This window comes from Neurospora hispaniola (genome assembly GCF_033458365.1).
Source record: "Neurospora hispaniola strain FGSC 10403 chromosome Unknown B0T23scaffold_2, whole genome shotgun sequence".
In the NCBI taxonomy this organism is placed as follows: Eukaryota; Fungi; Ascomycota; class Sordariomycetes; order Sordariales; family Sordariaceae; genus Neurospora; species Neurospora hispaniola.
In genome coordinates this window covers 1,957,399-1,978,876 of record NW_026944407.1, presented here as the reverse complement: position 1 = coordinate 1,978,876, position 21,478 = coordinate 1,957,399, and the positions used below count along the sequence as shown (strand labels likewise).

At 52.8% G+C, this 21,478-nt stretch overlaps 6 protein-coding genes across 6 annotated transcripts; 5 read left to right on the top strand and 1 right to left on the bottom strand.

The window, feature by feature from the left end:
• Positions 1–256: 256 nt before the first annotated feature.
• On the top strand, positions 257–533 carry B0T23DRAFT_402328 (uncharacterized protein; the record flags this gene model as incomplete). Its single annotated transcript, XM_062838658.1, has 2 exons — positions 257–353; positions 409–533. The coding sequence occupies 2 exons, from the start codon at positions 257–259 to the stop codon at positions 531–533; spliced, it is 222 nt and encodes a 73-aa protein (XP_062695413.1).
• Positions 534–7,608: 7,075 nt separating this feature from the next.
• Positions 7,609–9,004, top strand: B0T23DRAFT_309868 (uncharacterized protein; the record flags this gene model as incomplete). Its single annotated transcript, XM_062834548.1, has 4 exons — positions 7,609–7,738; positions 7,808–7,895; positions 7,951–8,412; positions 8,584–9,004. 4 exons carry the CDS (start codon positions 7,609–7,611, stop codon positions 9,002–9,004), a joined length of 1,101 nt encoding a protein of 366 aa, XP_062695412.1.
• A 657-nt stretch (positions 9,005–9,661) lies between these two features.
• Positions 9,662–12,247, top strand: B0T23DRAFT_332738 (eukaryotic translation initiation factor 3 subunit D). Its single transcript, XM_062835752.1, has 3 exons — positions 9,662–10,064; positions 10,153–11,398; positions 11,463–12,247. The coding sequence occupies exons 1-3, from the start codon at positions 9,833–9,835 to the stop codon at positions 11,758–11,760; spliced, it is 1,776 nt and encodes a 591-aa protein (XP_062695411.1). The 5' UTR covers positions 9,662–9,832; the 3' UTR covers positions 11,761–12,247.
• Positions 12,248–12,300: 53 nt separating this feature from the next.
• Positions 12,301–15,544, top strand: B0T23DRAFT_352845 (uncharacterized protein; the record flags this gene model as incomplete). The annotated part of the gene is made up of 2 exons (XM_062836099.1): positions 12,301–15,437; positions 15,497–15,544. Exons 1-2 carry the CDS (start codon positions 12,615–12,617, stop codon positions 15,542–15,544), a joined length of 2,871 nt encoding a protein of 956 aa, XP_062695410.1. The 5' UTR covers positions 12,301–12,614.
• Positions 15,545–16,137: 593 nt separating this feature from the next.
• Positions 16,138–16,899, bottom strand: B0T23DRAFT_426291 (uncharacterized protein; the record flags this gene model as incomplete). Its single annotated transcript, XM_062839972.1, has 3 exons — positions 16,138–16,175; positions 16,265–16,515; positions 16,886–16,899. 3 exons carry the CDS (start codon positions 16,897–16,899, stop codon positions 16,138–16,140), a joined length of 303 nt encoding a protein of 100 aa, XP_062695409.1.
• Positions 16,900–17,970: 1,071 nt separating this feature from the next.
• B0T23DRAFT_76421 (histone acetyltransferases subunit 3-domain-containing protein) lies at positions 17,971–20,462 on the top strand. The gene is made up of 2 exons (XM_062841756.1): positions 17,971–18,601; positions 18,715–20,462. Exons 1-2 carry the CDS (start codon positions 18,088–18,090, stop codon positions 20,439–20,441), a joined length of 2,241 nt encoding a protein of 746 aa, XP_062695408.1. The 5' UTR covers positions 17,971–18,087; the 3' UTR covers positions 20,442–20,462.
• Positions 20,463–21,478: the final 1,016 nt, after the last annotated feature.

The following is a 21,478-nucleotide window of genomic DNA, read 5'->3' as shown; positions in this document are numbered from 1 at the left end:
TTGTCGACAGCAGTGGATGAGTGGCACGCCTTGAACGAACAGGGGTTGCAGGAAGTGGAAAGTGAGTTGTGCGGTCAATTTTGGGCAAGCGAGACGAAGCTTGGATTGGAAGATTGGAAAATTGGAAGATTGCGAGGGTATGTAGTAGCGCTGGGAGCCGCCGACTCCGTGTTCCGTGATGCGCGAATCGAGTTTCTGTGCAGTGGGCGAAAAGACGGACAGAATCAACGGGGATAAGCTAAGGTATGGCCCGATAATGGATGATGTCGGTGTTGTCGGAGTCGGAGTCGTCAGTCGTCGCAAGGATGTGCCCAGAGAGCAGGAAGGATGGAAGGTGGGCTCTGGTGGACTTGGTGGACTCCAGCTGTTGCCGCGGACAATCCGCGGTGGTGTTGCCGTCGCCCGAAGTGCGAGAAGTGGCCGCCCACTGCCGTCGTGACTCGCTCGAGAGGAGCCGCCCCCGTCCCGTGGTTCCAGAATGGAAGGAAGCTAGTGTAAAGTGGGGCTCTCTTTGTTTCGCTTCCCGTCCGTGACAGCGGCAGTTTCTCTTTCTGCTCTCCAAACACCGACAAGTTAATGGGTAGGTACAGGGAGAAGAAGATATAATCGATTGACAGCAAGCGAGAAGGGAAGGAAAAGAATGTGAGATGGCGGGATACCTGACAAAAACTTCAACGGGGTGGAAGCGGTGGACCGACTCGCTGATTTACACGGAAGAAAAACTTCCACTGCGTCTTCCCCCCTCGCTCGGACAAGGTAAAGCGTGCTGTGCTTTCTCAAGTCGTTGCTTTTCCTGTCCCGGCATTGGAACACCCAAGACTCCCAAGAGAACAGTCCAACGGGACGGGACCTCTCCAAGCACACCGTTTTTTTTTTTTTTTTCGTCACTATGTTCACTACGTGATCACCTGCGCTACGTAGAGTAGGTACCTCTACCTACGTACCGCCAGCACCTAGGTACCTACGGTACGCATCTACATGAAACAACAGGTAGCTGTCCGCGTACGCCTTGCAAGCCAAACCAAAGACCCAAGTAATCGACTTTCTTCTCCACAACTCGACCTAAAAGTAACTTGAGCTAAGAGTTCCCTTTTGGGCGCGTTGAATTCACTGGTGCTTTTCCTAATTTTTTACCCCACGATAGAGTGGCTTTTCGTAAAGCTGTGTTGAAAATACTAAATAAAATTGGCTTTGAGCCAAACGTTAGGAGTTGGCGCTAATATATGACGGCTTGCCTAGTTACCGAATCGCGAAAACGGTCGTTTGTAGGTATACCATATATCAGATATTCAATACCCCACGTACGCAGGACAGCGCGATTGAGGGTATGTACAACGAGGCGAGAACATGGGTGTCGGGCATCCAATGCTGAGTTGCTTCGTTTCGAGAGCGGGGGAATGAGCTCAAAGCTGGCCAATCACACGCGCACCTACTTACTTGGCCGCTTGACGGGACACAACCTACAGTACCTTTAATGACGGGACGGGACCTGCTGTATCATGGACCACTCTGAGACTGGGACTCTTGGTCATTGATTACCCCGTCCAACCTCAAGGCCTACAATCTGGGGTCGACGTTGAGGTTCCGGAACCTTCAATAACGGAGAAAGTCAGGGGCTGTTGATTTTTTTCTTTCTTTTTTCTTTCCTACCTAGAGGTATCTTGGGGTGGTACAGGTCACGCTACCATTCAACCAACCACTTTCCCTCACAATCTGCCCATCATCGAACGGTGCTGTTTGTTTGATTCAAAGCACCCCTCTAAGCTTGTATAGGTATGCTACCTCTATCTCTTGACCACTACAGAGGCAAGCAGCAGCAAACAGGTCATGTAAAGGTGGTTTGCTATCTTGCTTCCTGGGTCAAACAAGCTGATCAGTTTGAGTTGTCATCGTTGATTCAGAATACGGACCACTGGGGTTATGGAGTTCCCTTATACTGAACCGACATTACATTGATAACTGAATTGACAGACGAGGTAATATGGAATGTCTGGTGATTCCAACAACATAGAATTTCACCGGTACTTGCCGTGGGCGGTGAGAAAGAGGATGGCGCTTTCCCTTCTTCTCAGGTGCTACCCCGCCATATCCCACCGTGTCAACTATAACATCGCCTGTGACATGCTACTACCTTTAGAGGTAAGTTTTCAAACGGGTCACGTTGTCTTGCATCTCCACCTGCCTCGCTTCCGTTGTTTCTTCTTCCTCTTTCCCCAGTCCCCAGTCTCAACGATGATCTCAGCGTAGATCCCCGGGATACCATCAATAAGGAAAAGGGACGACGAAGTTCAAACACCTGACGTCCCATTACATCTCCATCTATCTTGAGACGGATCCCTTCGGCAAGCTGGACAAGCCAGGATGGATGAGATGCTGCAGCCAGAGTCTCACTCTCGCTTCTTCCACTTCCACTTCCACTTCTTCCATCCGCCAGCTTCCAACGGCATCATCGTGTGCGGATGGTGGCTTCTGCCGGCTGAGGTGATGCCAGCCACCACGTCCTGCATGACGCCGTTGCACGAGAATGCCCTACCTATAGGCTCTCGAGCCATGGCACACTCGAGGGACCTACGGCTTCCCAAGTATGTGCCTGTCTGCATACGTCGCGTATGACTGCCACGGTCTTTGCGAATCGGATCTCGTCATCCTCAATAACCATGAGCAACGCGCTACCTTTGCTTGATAGGCTAAGCCGGAGATACCTCCCTTGGCCTCTTTTTCCGCGCAGCTTCAGCAGGCCAACGAGGGCTCTTCATATTCCTGTTTCCAAGCACAAATAGGTAGGGCTGCTCAACAGTCTGGCTGCTCGCTTCTTCCCGCTGTCAACGGAATTGATGAATCGTCTTCGAGCTGCTTACAAGCGATCTGACAAAAGGCAGCGGTGACTAAGCGGCGTCAAAAGCAGCGTTGGGTCACGGAATTCGATGAGGACTCAAACCAATCCCTCTCTGGACTATCAAAGATCTACCCTCTCGTAGCAACTACGTTGAGTACTCCTCGAGAGGCAACTGATGTGAGTTCAGGCTGTGGATCCACAACTCGCCAGTTGATGGGGGTGAGGGTGACAGGCCGCGGTCCTCCCAAGACATTGTCTCAGTATCATAGATCTGCGTTGCTGTAGTTCGCACGCATACGCAGTACATGGCAGTATCTGTACATGACGGTGTTCGGAAAGAAACTGTTCTACACTAGTAGGGACTAAGGGACCAGATCAATGGACAGCCTATTAATTTAGCTAACCATGATCGTTGACCCCTCATTTTCTTCTACCATCCTAGCTGGAGTCGGCCACGTCTGGCCATGGTGTGGCACCTGCTTGCATTCTCTGAAAAAAGCTATCCAAGAAGGGATCTCGAATGCTTTGGCCTGGGGCTTCTCCGAACTAAGCCGAACAGCTGGGGGAAGGCCAAAAGAAGCCTGATAGAAACAAAACTACAAGCCTACATGCGAAGACAAGTTTAATGGTCCCTAGTTTGAACTTTAAAGATAGCCTCTTCGAAGTCCATAAAGGAGGATGGCTAAAAAGAATCGAGACTATTGAAACCACAACGTTGATTTCTTTTCAGTAACCGTGCCCACTGCCCAGAGATTTCCCGGCTCTGTAGGGCTACGAAGCATCAATGAATCCCGTGAATATATGAGTTGGCCTGGAGCGAGACAAGGGAGGGCCCAGACAAAACAACTACACGTTAGGTCTACAAAATCGACCGTCTGACTTCACATAGCAATTGACCAAATATTCGCGGTGCAGCTATGATATCCTGACCGATCCATCCGGCCTTGGCCACTTTGACCTAATCAGCGAGTATATTTATCGCCCTTTTGACAAACGTACCTACCATCTTTCAAATGCTTCCCCGATCCCTTCTCGCTTACATAATGCTGGTTGTGTCGCTCAGGGCAGCACAAGGAGACGAATTCAAGCACACCGTACGTTTTCCATCTCAGGATGGGACCACTAGAATTGCACAGACGTCCCACTCTCACTACATCATGGGCAAGGAGGGGGCTTGGATTTGTGGTATCAAACATGCCATACTGAATGAATGGACGCCACAACAATGCCTGTCTACATAGTAACCATTGGGGCGATACCTGTTTTTGATCTTCAAACCATACACGAACTACCATAGGCCACTCCCGCGACAATATGGTTTACAAAACAGCGTAAACAGTCAGTAAGGAAGTGACAATCCGAGATGGACCCTAAATTTTGGAGGGAGTGGTTCGTTAGAGCCGTTATGTTACTAGGTAACCGACTTAATCTCCGTCCTTGTTCCAGTCTAGAATTATTATTGACATACCTTGATCTCTATATATTCGAAGCCATTGAGGAACCCTCGACGATTTTGCTTCGATCAGCCAATCAGAACCAATTAATGACCGAAGTATGTCACGATGTCTTTGGATGCAAGAAAACAGAGGCTGGAAAAGACACTTTTCTGCCTTCGGACAGGATTACTTGATCCACAAAAACTGGAAGTAAATGGTCGTGCACGAACTCGAATCAAGACCCACGTTGGTGGCAGATCGACCCAATGCGATCTACCCTCCACGCATTAGTAGACGGGTTTCATATTGACAGTCTCTCTACTTCCCCGCATTCATGGATAAAGCCCTTCCCGAAGAAGAGTTTTGATGGGCTTGATGGGGAGGTCACTGACATACATGAGTGGGCACTTGATGATCATGACCAAGAATGAACACAGTCCTCGTTTGTTTGTCTAGTGTACTGGCCATCGATCTGGCCAAATAGTATGCTAGAAGGGCTAGTGGACTGTAATAGGAAGAGAAACCCAGGTTGAGAAATGGTTGTCATAAACATGACGATGCCATACACATCCCGGTCAGACATCCGGCAGACACTCATCGGGTGTAGTGTAGTCCTGACAGGTAGAACCCAGGAGTTGCCTCCGGTAATACCAGCTTACACGACATCAATAGTATTCGGTGAAATCTGATCCCCTTCTCTACTGCGAATGTTGAAAAGGTGTTGAGAAATGAGGGCACTTGACCAAGACTATGACAACGTGACAGTCTGTCGCAGCTTCAAACAAGATTCAGCTGATCGAGAGGAAGACTGACCTAGTATTCCCCTTTTTGACAACACTTGACACCTATCATTCTTATGTGACTGAATGGCACGTCTAAATTGGTTGAAGTTTATAGTCCAATCTGGTTTGACGTGAACAGGAAGAGGTTGCTTCAGCAACATACGCACGAGTCGGCGATAGGAACTCAACATTTCAGGAAACTTGACCAGAGGTACTGTTGAGATCCGTATCCAGTTGTGTGAGATCAGAGAAAATGAGTCTCCAATATCGGTCATGCTCTCCTCGAGCTACAACGAAAGTGACTCGGTTGACTCGTCCAGAGAAATACTCCGGCGAGACAACCTCAAAGCGTTGGGCATGAGGTTGTAAACCGAAGCTGGTTGAAGTAGATCAAGGAAGATGCGATGAACTTGAAGTTGTGCCTTTCAAGGAAGGAAGCTGAGATACGTCGCATCTTCGCAAACGGAATTACAAGCGCAGTAACGCAGTTTTACTGTGTCCAAGAAGACACAGATGGCAGTCGCTAGGCAGCCACCAACATAACTGAAGTCCGAACTTTTCCTCGAGCCTAGCGTTCCAGTCACACTCCATTCTCTTCAGTGCGTGATCTTCTTCTCTGCATGCTGCGTATTCCACGGGTCGCTAGTCACTACTTCGCAACTGTCCCAACCAATTTAGAACTTTGATCGACTGGGTGCCCAAGAAGACACGAAGGTAGGAGCTGAGCCACACTGCTTTTCGACACATGACTGACATTCCAATATGAATACGCACAAAACGAGGCATATAGCTCCAAATCGAAATCGATTAGAGGTCTCCCGACGTCCAGTTGAGATGTCTCGAACGTGCTGTGGTTCGTCCCGTCCCGTCATTGCACTTGCGCCGGTCCCAGCCGGCTTTGCTGCTCGCCTCACTTCACGTCGCCCCAAAGCCGCGAATACAACTTGGATGTCGGCATTTGCGCCTTGGAAACTCGTACATTGCGCTCATTCCCCATGGCAGTGTTGAAAATGAGAACAGGCCCGGCCCATCCCGGAGGTGATTGCCAGAGTCAAGCAGACTTGTCAAAAGTAGGAAAAGCACAACCCAAGCGGGCTTGTCAATCTTTTTAAAGAGTCCGGGGGCACAGGGGCAGGGGTTCTGTCCACAGCTACCAATGCCAACGTTCTAGGCCACCTAGCCAGTGTTAGTTGGTGCTGATGGGCCATTCAGGGGCATCGACACAGTGGGGGCTCGCCAAGCACGCCATGTCACCTCGACATGATTGACGATCAGGGCAAACCGGGGAAGTTAGCCGGTAGCGTTCATAGGTCATCACTGCACAACTTCACGTTGCCACAGAACGACCCAGGTGGGCTGAAGCCTCAGCTACAGTGGGCAACTGGCTGTCGTGTAAAAACATACAGCTTCAGCGACTATGGCCAAGCAAAAGCTTCATGTTTGCAGTCACTTTTCGGCCCAAATGGTTTAGACATTTCAAAGGGTTCGTCGGCCAATCCGGAGTGTTGGCAAGATCTACACACGTCCTATCCACCATAACAGATTACACACTGTTGACCTGCGTCTCGGCTCACTATCATCTCTTCTAATCTCATTATCGCTATCGGGAAACCCCGTTGCTTAGTGCTTGGTTACCTTTCGGTTGCTCGGAATCCCGAATGCGGAATAGTGTCGTGGCGTAGGCTGTCAGTCTTACGCGCTTGCTGATATGTGTGACGCCGCAGCCTAACTTGAAATGTCAAGTTAATAATGGTGAGATACTCGGCCCCCATGTTTCCATTTCGAAAGCGTAAACGGCGACAATGGAACTTTCCTCACCTGAACTCACTGCAGAGAACTTCTTCCTCCTCATCTTCTCTCGTCGGTGGGAATCGGACCTTTCTTCGCTCAACGACCACCAAAGAAGCGTCACCGGGAAGCCGCTTTGACCCTTGCCCACGTTACGTTACCCGCCCTCAATTCTGGGACCACTTACATCCTCAACCTCTTCAACGAAACTGCGATTCAAGCCACGAAGCCTCGACCGAGACCCTGTTTTTAGCACCTTGGAGACAACTTGCTCTCCTCAATTCCAAATCCACGCCGATAACAAGGTAGCCATACAAAGGGAGATCTGCAACTTTATTGTTCTCCCTCGAGTCCCGATTTCCTGGAGTTATCCACCTCGCGCGTATTCGAGGTCCGTCAAGGAGAGCTGCTTTTCAGGTGAGATGATTCGTATCATTCCTTAAGATATCATGCGTTATACAAACATCTCCGGGCCGCCTTCGCCGCCTAGCGCTTCGAGCTTCAAGATTGCGTTCTCACCTATGATCCGCTTTCCCCAGGCTTAGATGATTGTCTCGCACAATGCAAGGGCTGTTGTTATCCTAAACGACCCAATCTTATCTCCCAGAAAGCAACCGCTCGGTTCTGCATGGAAATCTGAAGGGTTTGTCAAGAATTATTTGCTGATTTTGGTTTGACGAAAGCCGCGTTCCCGCCAACCGCAATCATTCAGGCACATTGAACATTATCCCGTTCGAACTTGTCGCCGTATCTCCACCCTGCCACCATGACTTCTTCACTGCCTCTCCAACCACTCGCAACTTATGCTGAGGATCCCCACTCTGGTCCGGACAGTAACCCGTTATCCACTCTGAATCTCACAATTCTCAAGAGTCTCTCAGACAAGAAAACGAGAGGTGGGTGGCAGTGATCAATATGGTCGCTGTTGGTGGATACAGACCGGGCTGATCGTTTTGGGTATATAGATGGTCAACCACCTAAACGACGTGGCCCCAAGCCGGACAGCAAGCCAGCACTCACACGACGCCAAGAGCTGAACAGGCAGGCACAACGGTATGCTTCTCCAAATGTTCATCAACGCCTCCATGCCTGCTGACCACCTATGAAGAACACACCGCGAACGAAAAGAGCTATACATCAAAGCCCTTGAAGATGAAGTTCTGCGTCTCAAGGAGATCTTCGGGACCATCTCACAAGACAAGGAGCGTCTCGCCGAAGAGAACCGGCGGCTGAAAGCTAAGCTAGCCCAGAACGACGCGGCCGGCGATCCAATTGCTGCCGACACAAACTTCTTTGACCAAATGGTTAGCAGTCCAAGCGGGCCGAGCCCTGGATACACTTCCAGCTCTAGCATGCTGGGAAGCGAAAGCTATCTACCGGGGGGGTTATCCAGCCAAACCACCTTCCCATCACCACCTTCATCTACGACGACGACCTCGCCGGTTTACCGTCCACCCCTCGGGGGACCGAGAGATTTCAACACCGTTTTAGGAGATGGCGCAGGTGTTCTGGTATCAAAGAGGGACCCAGATTTGGATTATGATCAAGCCGGTATTGACTTTGTGTTAACGTACGAGTTCCCACCTCCTTCGAACCCCAGTCGGCAGAAACAAGGGAGAAACGGAGATCCATGTTGCTCGTCTTCAATGCTGGAGGGTTCGACAACTTTCTGATACACGAGACAAGAAGGGAAGGGAACAAAAGCAACTAACAAGTGCCCCTTGGTTCTACCTTTTTTTAGACTCGAGCGCCCATGCATGGAACACATGACATGGCTCCTAGAACGAGGAACCGGCACCGAAGACAGAGCGCAGCGAGAGCCCTGCGGCCACGCGCTCATGGCTTCCTGTCCACCCGAGCCCTTCTCCGAGCTATCGCCAGAGAGCCCTTTCGGGCACACCAACACCATTCACGGTCACGGTCACGGTCACCCCCCGATGCCTACTAGCATTAGCGGTGGTGGTCAGCGCACATGGGAACTCAGCAAAGCCGACCTGGCTACGCTGCTCGACTTAAGCAAGCGGCTAGATCTCGACGGGGAGATCACTCCTGTCATGGCTTGGGGGATGGTCCTCGCTCATCCGCGGCTTGCCGAGTTGCAACTGGAGGACTTTGCGCGGTTGACAGAGGAGTTGGGGAGCAAGGTTCGGTGTTACGGGTAGGTTTTGCCTTTGTTTCTCCCTCAGTTGCCGAAAATGCTTTCCTTTGCCTGTGTCAAAGTGAAGTAATGGATTGCTAATTTCTTTCTTTGGCGTGGTTGTAGGTTTGGCGCTGTGATGGAAGAGTTTGAAGTTAGGGATGCGTTGGAGAATCTGTTTTCGACAAAGCCGGATGGAAGAGTGTTTGAGGATTTTTGAGAGGACGGAGCTGGTCCAGTCGCCTATAATAGCTGGCTGAACAACTGATGAGAGAGGCCTTGGCAGGTATCTTTTTGTAGACATTCATGTTACCCTTGTTTAGACAAGCTGCAGTGGAAAATCAATTGTCACTGAACCGGCCTCAAACTGCCATTCGGGGCATGATGAAATCCAAGCCCTCTCAAAAGAGAAATGTCAGAATAATACTAGCAACACTGAGCAAAGGTCAACAAAAGATGTCAAAGAAAGGTGTGCCGGAAATGGTGACAACATGAGCATTGGGCTTGCTAGGGTGAAGACGGTGAACCTACCTACTCACCTGAAATCCATAATACTGATTGGTCAGTTGCTCGTCGGTGAACCTCCATGCCCGCCACGGTAGAGGTAAGGAGCTACGGAGAGCCCCACACCACACAATTACCCCACCCTGCGAATTTCTGAGTTTTGGGGCAATTTGCTGCACGGCCCGGACAGCAGAATCCCACAGCGACACAGCCCCGGCGAATTCGAAGCAACCCCTCCGAGTCCTGTCCTGGGTCCTCTTTTTATTTTTGTCTTTGCCAACTTGCGCCAGGTCCCGACTATCGATATTATTCCGATATCGTTTCGTCGCCCACATACGACAGCCAAATCATGACGAACCCTACTCCTGGCCTTTCGGGCCTCGTCGACCTCATCGACTCCCTCCCCGACCTGGGTGCCACTTGGGGCCCCGCCATCACCACCGAGACCACTCTCAATGGCGTCCCCTACGCCCCCTACTCCAAGGGCGACAAGCTCGGCCGCATGGCCGACTGGACTGCCGATTCCAAGGATGGCCGCGACGGCCGTGGCGGTCGCCAGCAGTACAACAGGAACTTCCGTGGTGCGTTATCCTACCCGGCCTCTGTCCTCTTCATGACCCTTTTGAGGTCTGGATGAGAGTGATGATGTTTACTAACTTCCCACTTCAGACCAGCAGATCTACGGTGCCGGTTCCACCTCCATCTTTGCGCCCCCCGTCGCCGAGGACGAGTCTTCCTTCTCCGTTGTCTCCAACGTCAAGGATACTGGCAAGACCCGCTTCGGTCGTGGTGCTGTCTTTACTAGAGGCCGTGGCCAACGCGGCGGTGCTGGCGCCCAGGCTGGCAGGGGTGGTGGCCGTCAGACCTTCCAGAGGACAGGTCGCGGAGGTCAGCAGTACGGTGGTGGCTACGACGGTGGCCGCGGTGGCCGCCAGAACACTGGTGCTCGCGGTCGCCGCTTCGGCTGGAAGGATTATGACAAGCCCCAGCGCAACCGTGATGCTTCGATCAACATCAAGGGTGACTGGAAGCTGATTGAGGAGATTGACTACAACCGTCTCAGCAAGCTCAACCTCGAGACCGACGAGGGTGAGGATGTCGATGACTACGGTTTCCTCTACGCCTACGACCGCTCCTACGACAAGCCCGTGGTCAAGAACGCCGAGCGCAGGCTCGCTGCCATCGACCGTGCTGCCTACAACGTCACCACCTCTTCCGACCCCGTCATTCAGGAGCTCGCCGAGAAGGACGAAGCCACCATCTTCGCCACCGACAACATCCTTTCCATGCTTATGTGCGCTCCCCGCTCTGTCGCTCCTTGGGATATCGTCATTTCCCGCCAGGGCAACAAGATCTTCTTCGACAAGCGCGACAACGCCGCTCTCGACCTTGTCACCGTCAACGAGAACGCCGCCGACGCTCCGCTCGACGCTTCCGAGGGTTCCAAGGATGGCATCAACCAGCCCCACGCCCTTGCTGAGGAGGCCACCTTCATCAACCACAACTTCGCCAACCAGGTTGTCGTCGAGAACGAGGCCGAGAAGGTCAACATGGCCCACGAGAACCCCTTCTACAACGCCTCCGAGGAGAACGTCCCCCCTGCCTCCAAGGCTTATAAGTACCGCCGCTTTGACCTCTCCACCAGCGAGGAGGAGTCCACCTTCTTGGTTGTTCGTACTGAGATCGACGCTGTTCAGAAGAATGCCACCGACGGCAAGAACCAGCTCGTTACCGTGCACGCCCTCAACGAATGGGATAGCAAGGCCCAGGGAGCCGGCGGTGCTCTCGACTGGAGGACCAAGCTCGCTTCCCAGCGTGGTGCCGTTGTCGCTACTGAGATGAAGAACAACAGCTGCAAGCTCGCCAGGTGGACCGTCCAGTCCATTCTCGCCAAGGCCGACGTCATGAAGCTTGGGTAAGTTTTGCACCCTATGTTGATCAATACTCAATACTAACCACTTTTTCTTTTTCCCCGATAGTTTCGTCTCCCGCGTCAACCCCAAGGTCAACGACAAGCACGTTATTCTCGGCGTCGTTGGCTGGAAGCCCAAGGACTTCGCCAATCAGATGAACCTCCAGCTCTCCAACGGCTGGGGTATTGTCCGCACCATTGCCGACATGTGCCTTAAGTCCGAGTCTGAGGACGCCAAGTTCGTCCTCGTCAAGGATCCCAACAAGAACATTCTTCGCCTGTACGAGGTCCCCGCCGGCAGCCTCGACGAGGAGGCTGAGGAGTTGGACCAGGTCGAGGAGGATGGTGAGGAAGCCGAGGAATGAAATACCTTTGGACGTGTAGAATGAGACATTGGAATAGGAGGCCGTTGCTGAAGAGGGTCCGAAAGCCTCTATGATGCAAAATGTGTGGGAGGGTTATGGGGATTTGGGGATCTGAGCAAGTGCGAAATGCTCTCCTCTGGACCGATGGGAAGCGGAGAATAAAAGCAGTTTCATTATTCAGTTAAAGAGCGTTTTTTGCTACTTGTGTTTTGAGATGTATGGTTGGTTTCTTTCGAAGGCGTTCATGAACGAGAATGTCACTCTTGGCAGGACTTTCATATGCCGTCTCGAGAAACAAAAAGGTGGTCTGCGTTGACAAGACTGAATGGAGACAAGGGCGTGGCTCGTGTAGCGTACATGGTTTAGATACTATGCAGCGGCTTATGATGGCGGAAAAATACCCATAGACAAAGAACTCCGAAGTCGACAGAGTTTGAAAGTATAGTTGATCGCTCGCGCGTCAATTCAATTGTCTTGATTCTGGCGATTCTGTGTTGAAGGGCCACTCTAGTCTCACGTGACTTCGCGACGCATTTTGGCGTTTGTTGCTTCCCTACAAACGCAGATTTGCCCCTCGCGTTCTTTACCGGACCCGTTTGCTACCCGTTTGTTGCCCGCTTGCAGATCCATCATGCATGTCTTCGCCACTGCGACTGAATACTAACCCACAACTCCGGCTCAGTCAACCTGTCCCATCTCCTCATTCCATCGGCATCATCTCTAGCATCGATCTTAATCACCAACATCCCCTTTCGATTCAGTTATAGCAACGGCGCGCAATCTCCAATCACCTCACCACCAAATCAATACAACAAAAAGCGCGGCATCGATTTTTACACTAGGAAGCTGGAATCATGCTACCAAAATCATCATCGTCATCCTCCGCCGCCGGGAAACTGACCAGCTCTTCCTCCAAAACTCCCGTCAAGTCTGCCCGAAATAAAGGGTATATCACCAAGACGCCCACCTCTTCGAAGCCGAAACCGAAGCCGAATGCGAGTATTCTAAATTACTTCAAGAAGGCGGCGGATGAGACCCTTTTCATCGGTGAGGGTGGGGTGACGGCTGAGGATTTGGAAGGGGTTGATGGGGTTGGGGTTGAAGGTGAGGGTGAGGGTGAGGGTGGGTTTGAGGCAGAAGTTGAAGGTGGCGGTGTTGATTCGAAGGAGGCAGAAGAGGACGAGAAGCAGTTCAATGATGTTCGGGGGTCGACTAAGAAGAGAAGTCTCACTTCTGATGGTTCGGAGGAGGAGACGAAGGGAAAGAGAGTGAAGGCGGATGCAGTTGAAGTGAAGAAGGAGACGGAGCAAGAGGAGGTGAAACTGCAGAGTGAAGAAATGAAGGGAGAAATGCAGGCGGTACCGCATAGCAGCGGCGCGCAAAGCGCAAAGTCGGTTAGGAATCCGAGGAGAGGTCCATTCTTGGACGATTCGGACGAGGAGGGTGAGGATGAGGATGAGGCGGAGGCGGTGGATGAGAGCGCTGCTCCTGTCAAGTCCGCGGGTTTATCAGACTACGAGGGAAGGGAGAAAAGGGATGACTTAATCGACAAGACGGAAGTCGAGACGTTGAAAAAAGTTACGAAGAAGCCTATTGTTCCTCTTTTACAACAAGAGACATCCGGTGCTAGAGCGGACACCAAAACCAAACAAGAAGACGAACCGGCAAAAGACGGTGCAGATCAAATCGACGAGGACCCACAAGAAGACAAGGAAAACCACTACAACGACCTTCAAGGCGAGGAACTGAGAGAGAAGCGGTACGTGCAGGAGCAAGCCAGGCTTGAAGCAGAAGAGCGACGAGGTTTCATCGGAGAGGATGATGATTATGGCGAACTGATGTTGGACGATGCCGGATTTATCGATGAGATTGAGGACGATGATGATCTAACATTTCCCCCGGCGAACCCGGATGCCATTACAGAAAGCTGCCCCATTTGCAACGCAAGTCTCGCCGGCGTAACAAGCGACCAGGCCACCGCGCACGTCAACGCTTGTCTTGATGGGAACCCCTCGCCATTTCCTCCTCCAAATCAGACAGCCGCAGGGCAACGAGTACCCAATGTTAAGGAGGAAGTTCAGGAGAGCGCAAGTTTGGTGGATAATATAATGGCGGGTCTCACAGAAGGTAGCAAACGCTTCGCTTCTCGCGCCGCCGTCGCCCGCCCAGGACAAGCAAACCCCTTTACGCTCCCTGGCGACAACGACGATCATAACCCTGGCCCCGATGTGAAACTTAAAGGAACTGGCAGCTCAGCCTTCAGCAAACTAATGTCCTCCCACGCCGAATCGACCGCCTGGGCCACTGCCGCTGCCGCCGAGTCTGCCTCTCGGGGAATGCCCGCTTACAAACGAACCTGCCCCTTCTACAAAATCATGCCCAACTTCTCAATATGTGTTGACGCTTTCCGTTACGGCGCCGTCCAAGGCTGCAAGGCCTATTTCCTTAGCCACTTCCACAGCGACCACTACATGGGCCTCTCAGCCAGCTGGGTACATGGACCTATCTACTGCAGCAAAGTGACCGGGTCGCTGGTAAAGATGCAATTGCGGACAGCGGCCAAGTACGTCGTCGAGCTGGAGTTTGGGGAGACCGTGCCGGTGCCCGAGACGGGCGGTGCTGTGATGGTCACTATGATTGAGGCAAATCATTGTCCGGGGAGCTCGCTGTTTTTGTTCGAGAAGAAAGTTGGCAAGGAGGGAAGGATACAGAGGATTTTGCACTGTGGCGATTTCAGGGCGTGTCCAGCGCATGTGGAACATCCGTTATTGAAGCCGGAGACGGTTGATAAGGTGACGGGGAAGACAAAACAGCAGAAGATTGACGTTTGTTACCTTGACACGACGTATCTAAATCCGCGGTATTCGTTCCCACCCCAGGAGGATGTGATTCAGGCGTGTGCCGAGGTGTGCGCAAAACTTGATAGGGGGTTGAAGGAGGGGAATGAAGCCGAATGGGAGCGGCTATTGAGGATGAGAGAAAGTGGCGGTAATGCAAAGGAGGGGCAAGATGTCACTCAGTTCTTTGGATACAACAGCAAGAGGAAGGGGGATGGTGGCATCACATCAAACCCAACACCGCCCGAGGAGGAACAACAAGCAGAAACCAAACCCCCTCCCAATGCCTTCACCGCTCTCACCTCTTCTTCTACTATCCGCAAAAACCGCCTCCTCGTAGTCTGCGGCACCTACTCCATCGGTAAAGAGCGCATCTGCGTCGCCATCGCGCAAGCCCTTCGCTCCAAAATCTTCGCTTCCCCTTCCAAGATCCGCATCACCAAACAGCTCGACGACCCCGAGCTCTCCAGCCTGATGACCGCGGACCCTCGTGAGGCCCAAGTGCACATGCAAGCCCTCGGCGAGATCCGCGCCGACACGCTGGCTGAGTACCTCGAGTTGCACCGGTCCAACGGGTTCAGTCGCATTGTCGGGTTTCGTCCCTCGGGGTGGAGTTACCGGCCCGGTTCCGGGTCCAATAACAATAACAACAGCCACGAAATACAGTTACCGCCCGACATCGACACAGGACCCCCCGCCTCCGTCCCCGTCACCGCCACACTCCCTCCCTCGTCGCTGCCAACCACGCACCTCCTCCACGGTAACCGGTTTCGCCCCCGCTTCTTTGCACAGAACGTGGTCCCCCAGCGCGGGAGTGGGAGGGAGGCCATGTGCTTTGGGGTTCCCTATAGCGAGCACAGCTCGTTCAGGGAGCTGGCACTCTTTTTGATGGCGTTGAGGGTGGAGAAGGTGGTGCCGACGGTGAATGTGGGGAGCGAGGCGAGTAGAGCGAGAATGAAGGGGTGGATTGATCGGTGGGTGGGGGAAAGGAGGAGAGGGGGGTTGGTGAGGGTTTTGCATGAGCAGGAAGGGGGAAAGGGAGAGAAAGTGGAAGGTACAAAAGGGCAGAAGTTTTGGGATGGGAAGGATGGGAGTGGTGGGGAGGTTTATTGGTAATCTGTGCGGTGGTTTGTATGGTGGTGTGCGGAAGGGTTGGGAAAGGGGGGAGTGCGGTTGGTTGGCTGTTTGTAAATTTTTCTGACTCTATCCGGCCGTTGTGTTTGCGTTTCCACTCACACATGGAGAATACCGCCCTTGCCTATTTCTCGGTTCAACTCGGCCGTGTTCATTCCTCATCTGGTATCCGCCTATGTGACACCCTTGATGCCCTGCCTGCTTGTCTTCTCCCGTACCATCCCATCATGGTCTCTGGCCCTCTTCGTTTACCCTTGATTCTCGAGCGCGTTTCCTTCCAGCTTCGTCAATTGCATCAGTTCATAAACAACGTTGGTAGTGACAATAACGAGTCGAAAGTTAAGGTGTGCGTTCCGTGAAGTGGTTCTAGAGCGAATGATTTCCGCCTCCTCCTCTCCTCTCACATTCAACCCTGCTTAGCTTTAGTCGCCTGGTTGGCCGCCTCTGCAACACGGCGTTAGTATGAATCCAACCCATTTAACCCTTTCATGCAGCCACCACAAGCCCCTTCTCACTCAACACACAAAACATACCTCTTCTCGTGGCATCCTCTAACAACTGAATATCCACGCTCTCCTGGGGCAGGTGAACGTAACGGACCACAGACCCGCGGATAAACACGTTCTTGACCGCGCTCAGGTGCGGATACTTGAGCTCTTCGACGACTTGGATGTTGTCGAGCTTGATGTTGAGGAACTGGTCGACGCTCTTGAGCACGCCCCGGATCTGGATGTCGTTCTTGAGCTCGACCGTGACCTCGTGGTCGATGAGGGTTTTGAAGAAGCTTTTTGCGTAAAGTGTCAGTCTGTATTTGTTTGACTAGATGTTGCGGTGGGTGCTTGAAAGGGAAGAGGGGGGGTGGGAAGATGTGGTGTGGTGTCGATGCGCTGGTTCGTATTCATAAGGGGATGCAGGGATTGATGAGCAATGTTGGTAAACAGTATGGTATGTTGAAAAGTCATCATGTGTCAACTCAGGCAGGGCTTGGTCTAGGTATGTGAAGCAACTCCTGATATGCGTCGCAGACCTCGTCATGCTCGGCTTCAAAGCAGCATCACAACATAGCGTGGACTTGATCCCACTAGGGAATGATGACTTGATGTGATGAACGAACACGAATGCTTCTCTTGGGTTGGATGAGAATGTTAGATTACCTGAAGAACAACATGGTGTTGGTATCAGTGTTGCGATGTTACCAAATGAGTGACGGGAAAAGAAAGCAACCTTGATGTTAAGATATGTTGGACAACAGAACTAAGGTGACGGGTATTCATCAATTGGTCGAGTTGCCCGTTGCTTGCTGGAACTGTACACGCCAAGGAGACGACTGCCCAACTCGGTGGAGGACTTGGAAAGAGGTGACCCGCGCGCTTTGGGAATCCGAGCGTCCATAAAGTGCAGTGGGAGCACAGACCATTTGTTCTCTATCCGCCAAGACCTGCCCGTATCGTGCTACATACCACAGTAGGTAAGTACTGGCAGCTGACAGCCCGGGGAGGTAGGTAGGCAGGTACTATGGCAGTTAGTTTGTACACTGGACTACAGAGCTGCCCTGCCTCCTGAGACCGCCCATGTTAAAGCGAGTCGAACCAAAACCTAAGTGTCCTCCTGACCTCTACAGGAAAGTGCTGACAAGTGTGGCACAGGTTGTCTGTTGAGTAACGGCAACGCGAGGAATTCACAGGCGCGACACGGGCACATCAGTCACACAAACTCAAACACGGAAATAGCATTGCGAGGCCCAGGGCAAGGGCAGCTTTGGAACCCCAATTCCACTTGCAACTTGAAGTGTACCTCTGCTACGTAACTTACTTACCTACTTACGTACACTTACAACGCAGAACGCTACAGAGCAAGTGGAAGTTGAAAAAGGCCCGCCCAGCGCTCTGGCCCAGCCCCATCATTGCCTGATTCCCACACGATTCTTCACTCCCCGCGAGCGACAGTCAGGGTCGACAGGGATGTGCCATCAGTTATTGTGCCGTCATTGGATTGTGTATCGACCAGCATCGACCGCCTTTCAGCGAGCGACGCAGACCGCGACGAGCATCCCTCAAGCACGCCGTGGACGCGGCAGCCTTCCCGGGTCCTGATACCCCTTATTAGACAGACAGACGCCATATCGACATCGCCGTTACCTACCGAGGACCCAGAGCAGCCAGCCCCCCCCCAAGACCCCCCGAGTCCGGATCCTCTTCCACGGAACTCCCTAAAATCCCAACAGATACCTGGAACCCCCGACAGCACACGGGCCGGAAGTCGCCGCGCCAGGATCACCCGTAGTAAGGTGCGCAGCAGCCAGCGGCCAGCAAAAAAAGCCAGGAGCGCGCGCGGGGTTGCCGATTACGCAGCAACAATGCCGCCGCCCTCGGGCCAAAAAGGCAGCCAGAAGGGCACGGGGAAGAAGGGTGGAGCGGGTGTCATGCGCCAGCACCAGCACCCGCGCAGTCGCAACACCACGCCCAGCGCCGGCTCTCCCCAGGTCGCCAGCCTGCCCCCCATTGAGCAGCACGAGACGGCTACCCTGGACGTGCGCTTCGACCTCTTCCGCAACATCACGTACGACGACCTTGTCGACCACGTCGCCAACAACACCGCATCGCCCGACTCCAAGAGCCTCGATGGCCTCCTGTCCCGCCTGTCACGTCTTAGCGAGGTCATTGACAAGCGGGGCACCAACTGTGACAAAGGCATGCGTCTGCTCGCCCAGTCCCGCCGCCTCCGCGAGAGCGAGCTGGCTGCCGAGCGCGGCCGCGAGGAGGAACGCCGCCAGAAGGAAGCCGACGAGGAGGAGCGTGCCGAGCGCAAAGCCAACAAGAAGAAGCGGAAGGCCACCGAGAACCTGGCCCCGCCCCAGGGAAATAGCATAGGTCCGTTACCACTACCTACACCTTAACCACCGTGCATCCCCCCTCCCAATTGAAATTATCTGCCTGCTTTGGCAATACAAAGCATGGTCCTGACTCCCCTCTCTTCTCCGCAGAATATTCTTCCCCAGTTCGCGAGTCCGGAAACAAAGCCAGGAAGCTCTCCCGCGATGACTCTGCCAGCTCCTCTCTCTCGCCAGTCGCCCCCAGGACGCCCTCTGCCATGGAGGCCGACGAGAAGACAAAGACCGAGGAAAATGACGACGACGACGACGACGACTCCGATGACGATGGCCAGCCTCCGCCGCCTGCACGACCACAGGCCAACACTTTTGGCGATGACCCATCTACCTTCCCCGATCCGACCGTCTACGAAATCCTACCGGTGAAGCCGGGCATGACAGAAGACGAAATCAAGGAGATCTATTCAGTTGCAGTGTATCCAAAGAGCGACCTGGCCGACATAATAGCCGGCGACCCCCCCGATAAAGACTTCAGCAATGCGAAACCTAGTAATCAAATCAACTTTTCTACTTTCAGCACTTATGTCGAACCGTTTTTCCGACCGTTCACAGAAGAAGATCTCGCCTTCCTTAGAGAGCGTGGCGATCGAGTCACGCCCTTTGTTATGCCGAAGCGCGGGAAGAAACATTACACAGAAATATGGGCCGAGGAGGACGGCGCCATGGCCATTGATTCGGCAGATGTCAAGGACAGACTGCCCCCCAACCAGCCTCGCGGTAACATAGAGAACATGAACGACGAAATTGCCGAGACAGACAAGCTCTCGGTTGGGCCCATTCTAGCACGGCTATTGCAGACGATGCGGCCCGAGCACCGCGCACCGCCTGCGGATGAGAGACAAAACGGCGCCACTGCTGACGGGGATGTTACTATGAACGGCGTCGATCGCTTTGATTTCGGGGACACTCAACCACAGACAGCATCGCCCACGGTGAATGGAATCAATGGCACAACTGGACAGTCCGCCTCAAACCAGCTCCCGCCTGCGACTTTCATGCCCGAGTCCAACAGCGAATCATGGAAGAAAGCCTCGCATCCTAAACTCGATTATTCCCAAGTCGACGAACGTCTCAAACAAGAGCTACGACATATTGGCTTCCTACCTTTCCCGCCCGACCAAACCAACGGGACCTCTTCCACAGCCAACAACGTCTCATCATCGAATACAGGTAATAACAACACGTCTTCCACGAGCGGCTCATCTGCCTCGCATCCCTCCGGCGGTGACCCTGGTCCCACAGCTGCCGATTTCGATGGTCATTATGATGATGAAGTTGCCGCCCGATTACGTCTTCTCCAATCCCGTCTGCACGAGCAGGTTCTTCTTAACGGTGCCCGCAAAGCGCGTCTCACTGAGCTTGTCAAAGAGCGCATGGCGTTTCAAGAATATCAGACCATTCTTGAAGACCTTGACAGCCAAGTGCAAGCAGCCTACCTCAAACGGACCCGTACAATGGGCAAGAAACCGAAGAAAGCCCGGCCAGGCGCCGCAAAGGATGGCGCCAACGCGAATGGCGGGTCCGGGACGCCCGGCCCAGGCGGTGCGGCAGGCATGGCGAGGCCAGGCATTGGAGACCTCACGCGCACGCTCATGGAGCGTAGGCGGAGGTGGATCGAAAACATGGGGCCGCTTTTTGAGGATGACGTGCCCCCTTCGGAAGATATGAGTCCAGCGGCGAGGAGGATTAGGGGCTCCAAACTCATGAAGGTTCCTAGGGTAAATGAAGAAGGGAGCACGATTTTTCCACGAGAAACAATGGCTGAACTTATCAAGCGGGAGAAAGAGTCCTGGGACGACGAAGAGGCTGACGAGGAGTGAGCAACTCGGTACATCGGCTGGACCTGATGAGAAAGAACATGATCAATTCAACATACTGTTCGGATTTGATGAGGAAGAACACAAGCAGGTCAGCACTTCGGCCGGGCCTGATGAGAAAGAAGAGCACGAGCAACAAAACGGACGTAAAACCCAGGTACGAGACCAACACGAAAACAAACGCGAAGACGAGTCAGAGGACAAACAACGGGACGAACTTCGTCCTGCAACAAAACTTTCCGGCATACAAAGGCGTCAGCGATGCAAGGAACGTACGATCAAGTGCATGGGATTCATAACGCCGTGCGATGAATGCAATGCATCAAGGCTGGCCTGGCGGATCACTGTCGTCCACCCCATCTATTTTACCATATGGTATAACATGCCAGCGATGCAAAGGAATCAGCAGCTTTGTATATACCATCGAGAAGCCCCGCCCGTCCTGTGTCAAGGCCGGAGTAGGAGATTAGTGTCGCCCAGAACTAAAGCGGCGAATCTCCCGAAGCACAGGATGTCAACGATGCACAAGGATACAACACACGATAGGTACTATCGAAAAGCCATGTCCGCCCTGTATCAAGGCTGGTGTGGGAGATCAGTGCCGCCAAGCACCAATGGAGGTTGTGCGGAAGAAGTTGCCTGCATCATGAGCAGAAAAAAAGTGTCAGTTTCAGCAACAGAGGGCCGTGTTCTCCTCTCGTGAGAATGTCTGATTGACAGCTTTGGGTAAAGACCCTGCCGAAGCGCCAACTGGCCAAATACTGAGAACAACAAGTGGCTGCCTATGAGCTAAGAGGACGACGGTCGCCTCAGTCACTTGTTTGCATTCTAATCTTTTCTCCTTTTTTCATTATTGGATAGACCAAGGTGGATGTATCTGGTTTGGATTTTTTCAACCACTATACCTACTCGACTATTATGGTTGACTATTTCCCACCCATCCTGTATTACTGAACGGTTCTTGTCTCCTTATTTCCTTCCATCAGTGTACTTGGCTTCTCTGTTCTTGACTTTCCATCTATCTTTCCGGGGTTGGGAAG

Bases quoted from the DNA above. Each gene is read 5' to 3' on its own strand.
- B0T23DRAFT_76421 (XM_062841756.1), top strand. From the start codon at position 18,088: ATGCCGCCGCCCTCGGGCCAAAAAGGCAGCCAGAAGGGCACGGGGAAG. The intron at 18,602-18,714 runs GTCCGTTACCAC...TCTTCTCCGCAG, and splicing joins GCCCCAGGGAAATAGCATAG to AATATTCTTCCCCAGTTCGC.
- B0T23DRAFT_332738 (XM_062835752.1), top strand. From the start codon at position 9,833: ATGACGAACCCTACTCCTGGCCTTTCGGGCCTCGTCGACCTCATCGAC. The intron at 10,065-10,152 runs GTGCGTTATCCT...TTCCCACTTCAG, and splicing joins GTACAACAGGAACTTCCGTG to ACCAGCAGATCTACGGTGCC. The intron at 11,399-11,462 runs GTAAGTTTTGCA...TTTCCCCGATAG, and splicing joins GCCGACGTCATGAAGCTTGG to TTTCGTCTCCCGCGTCAACC.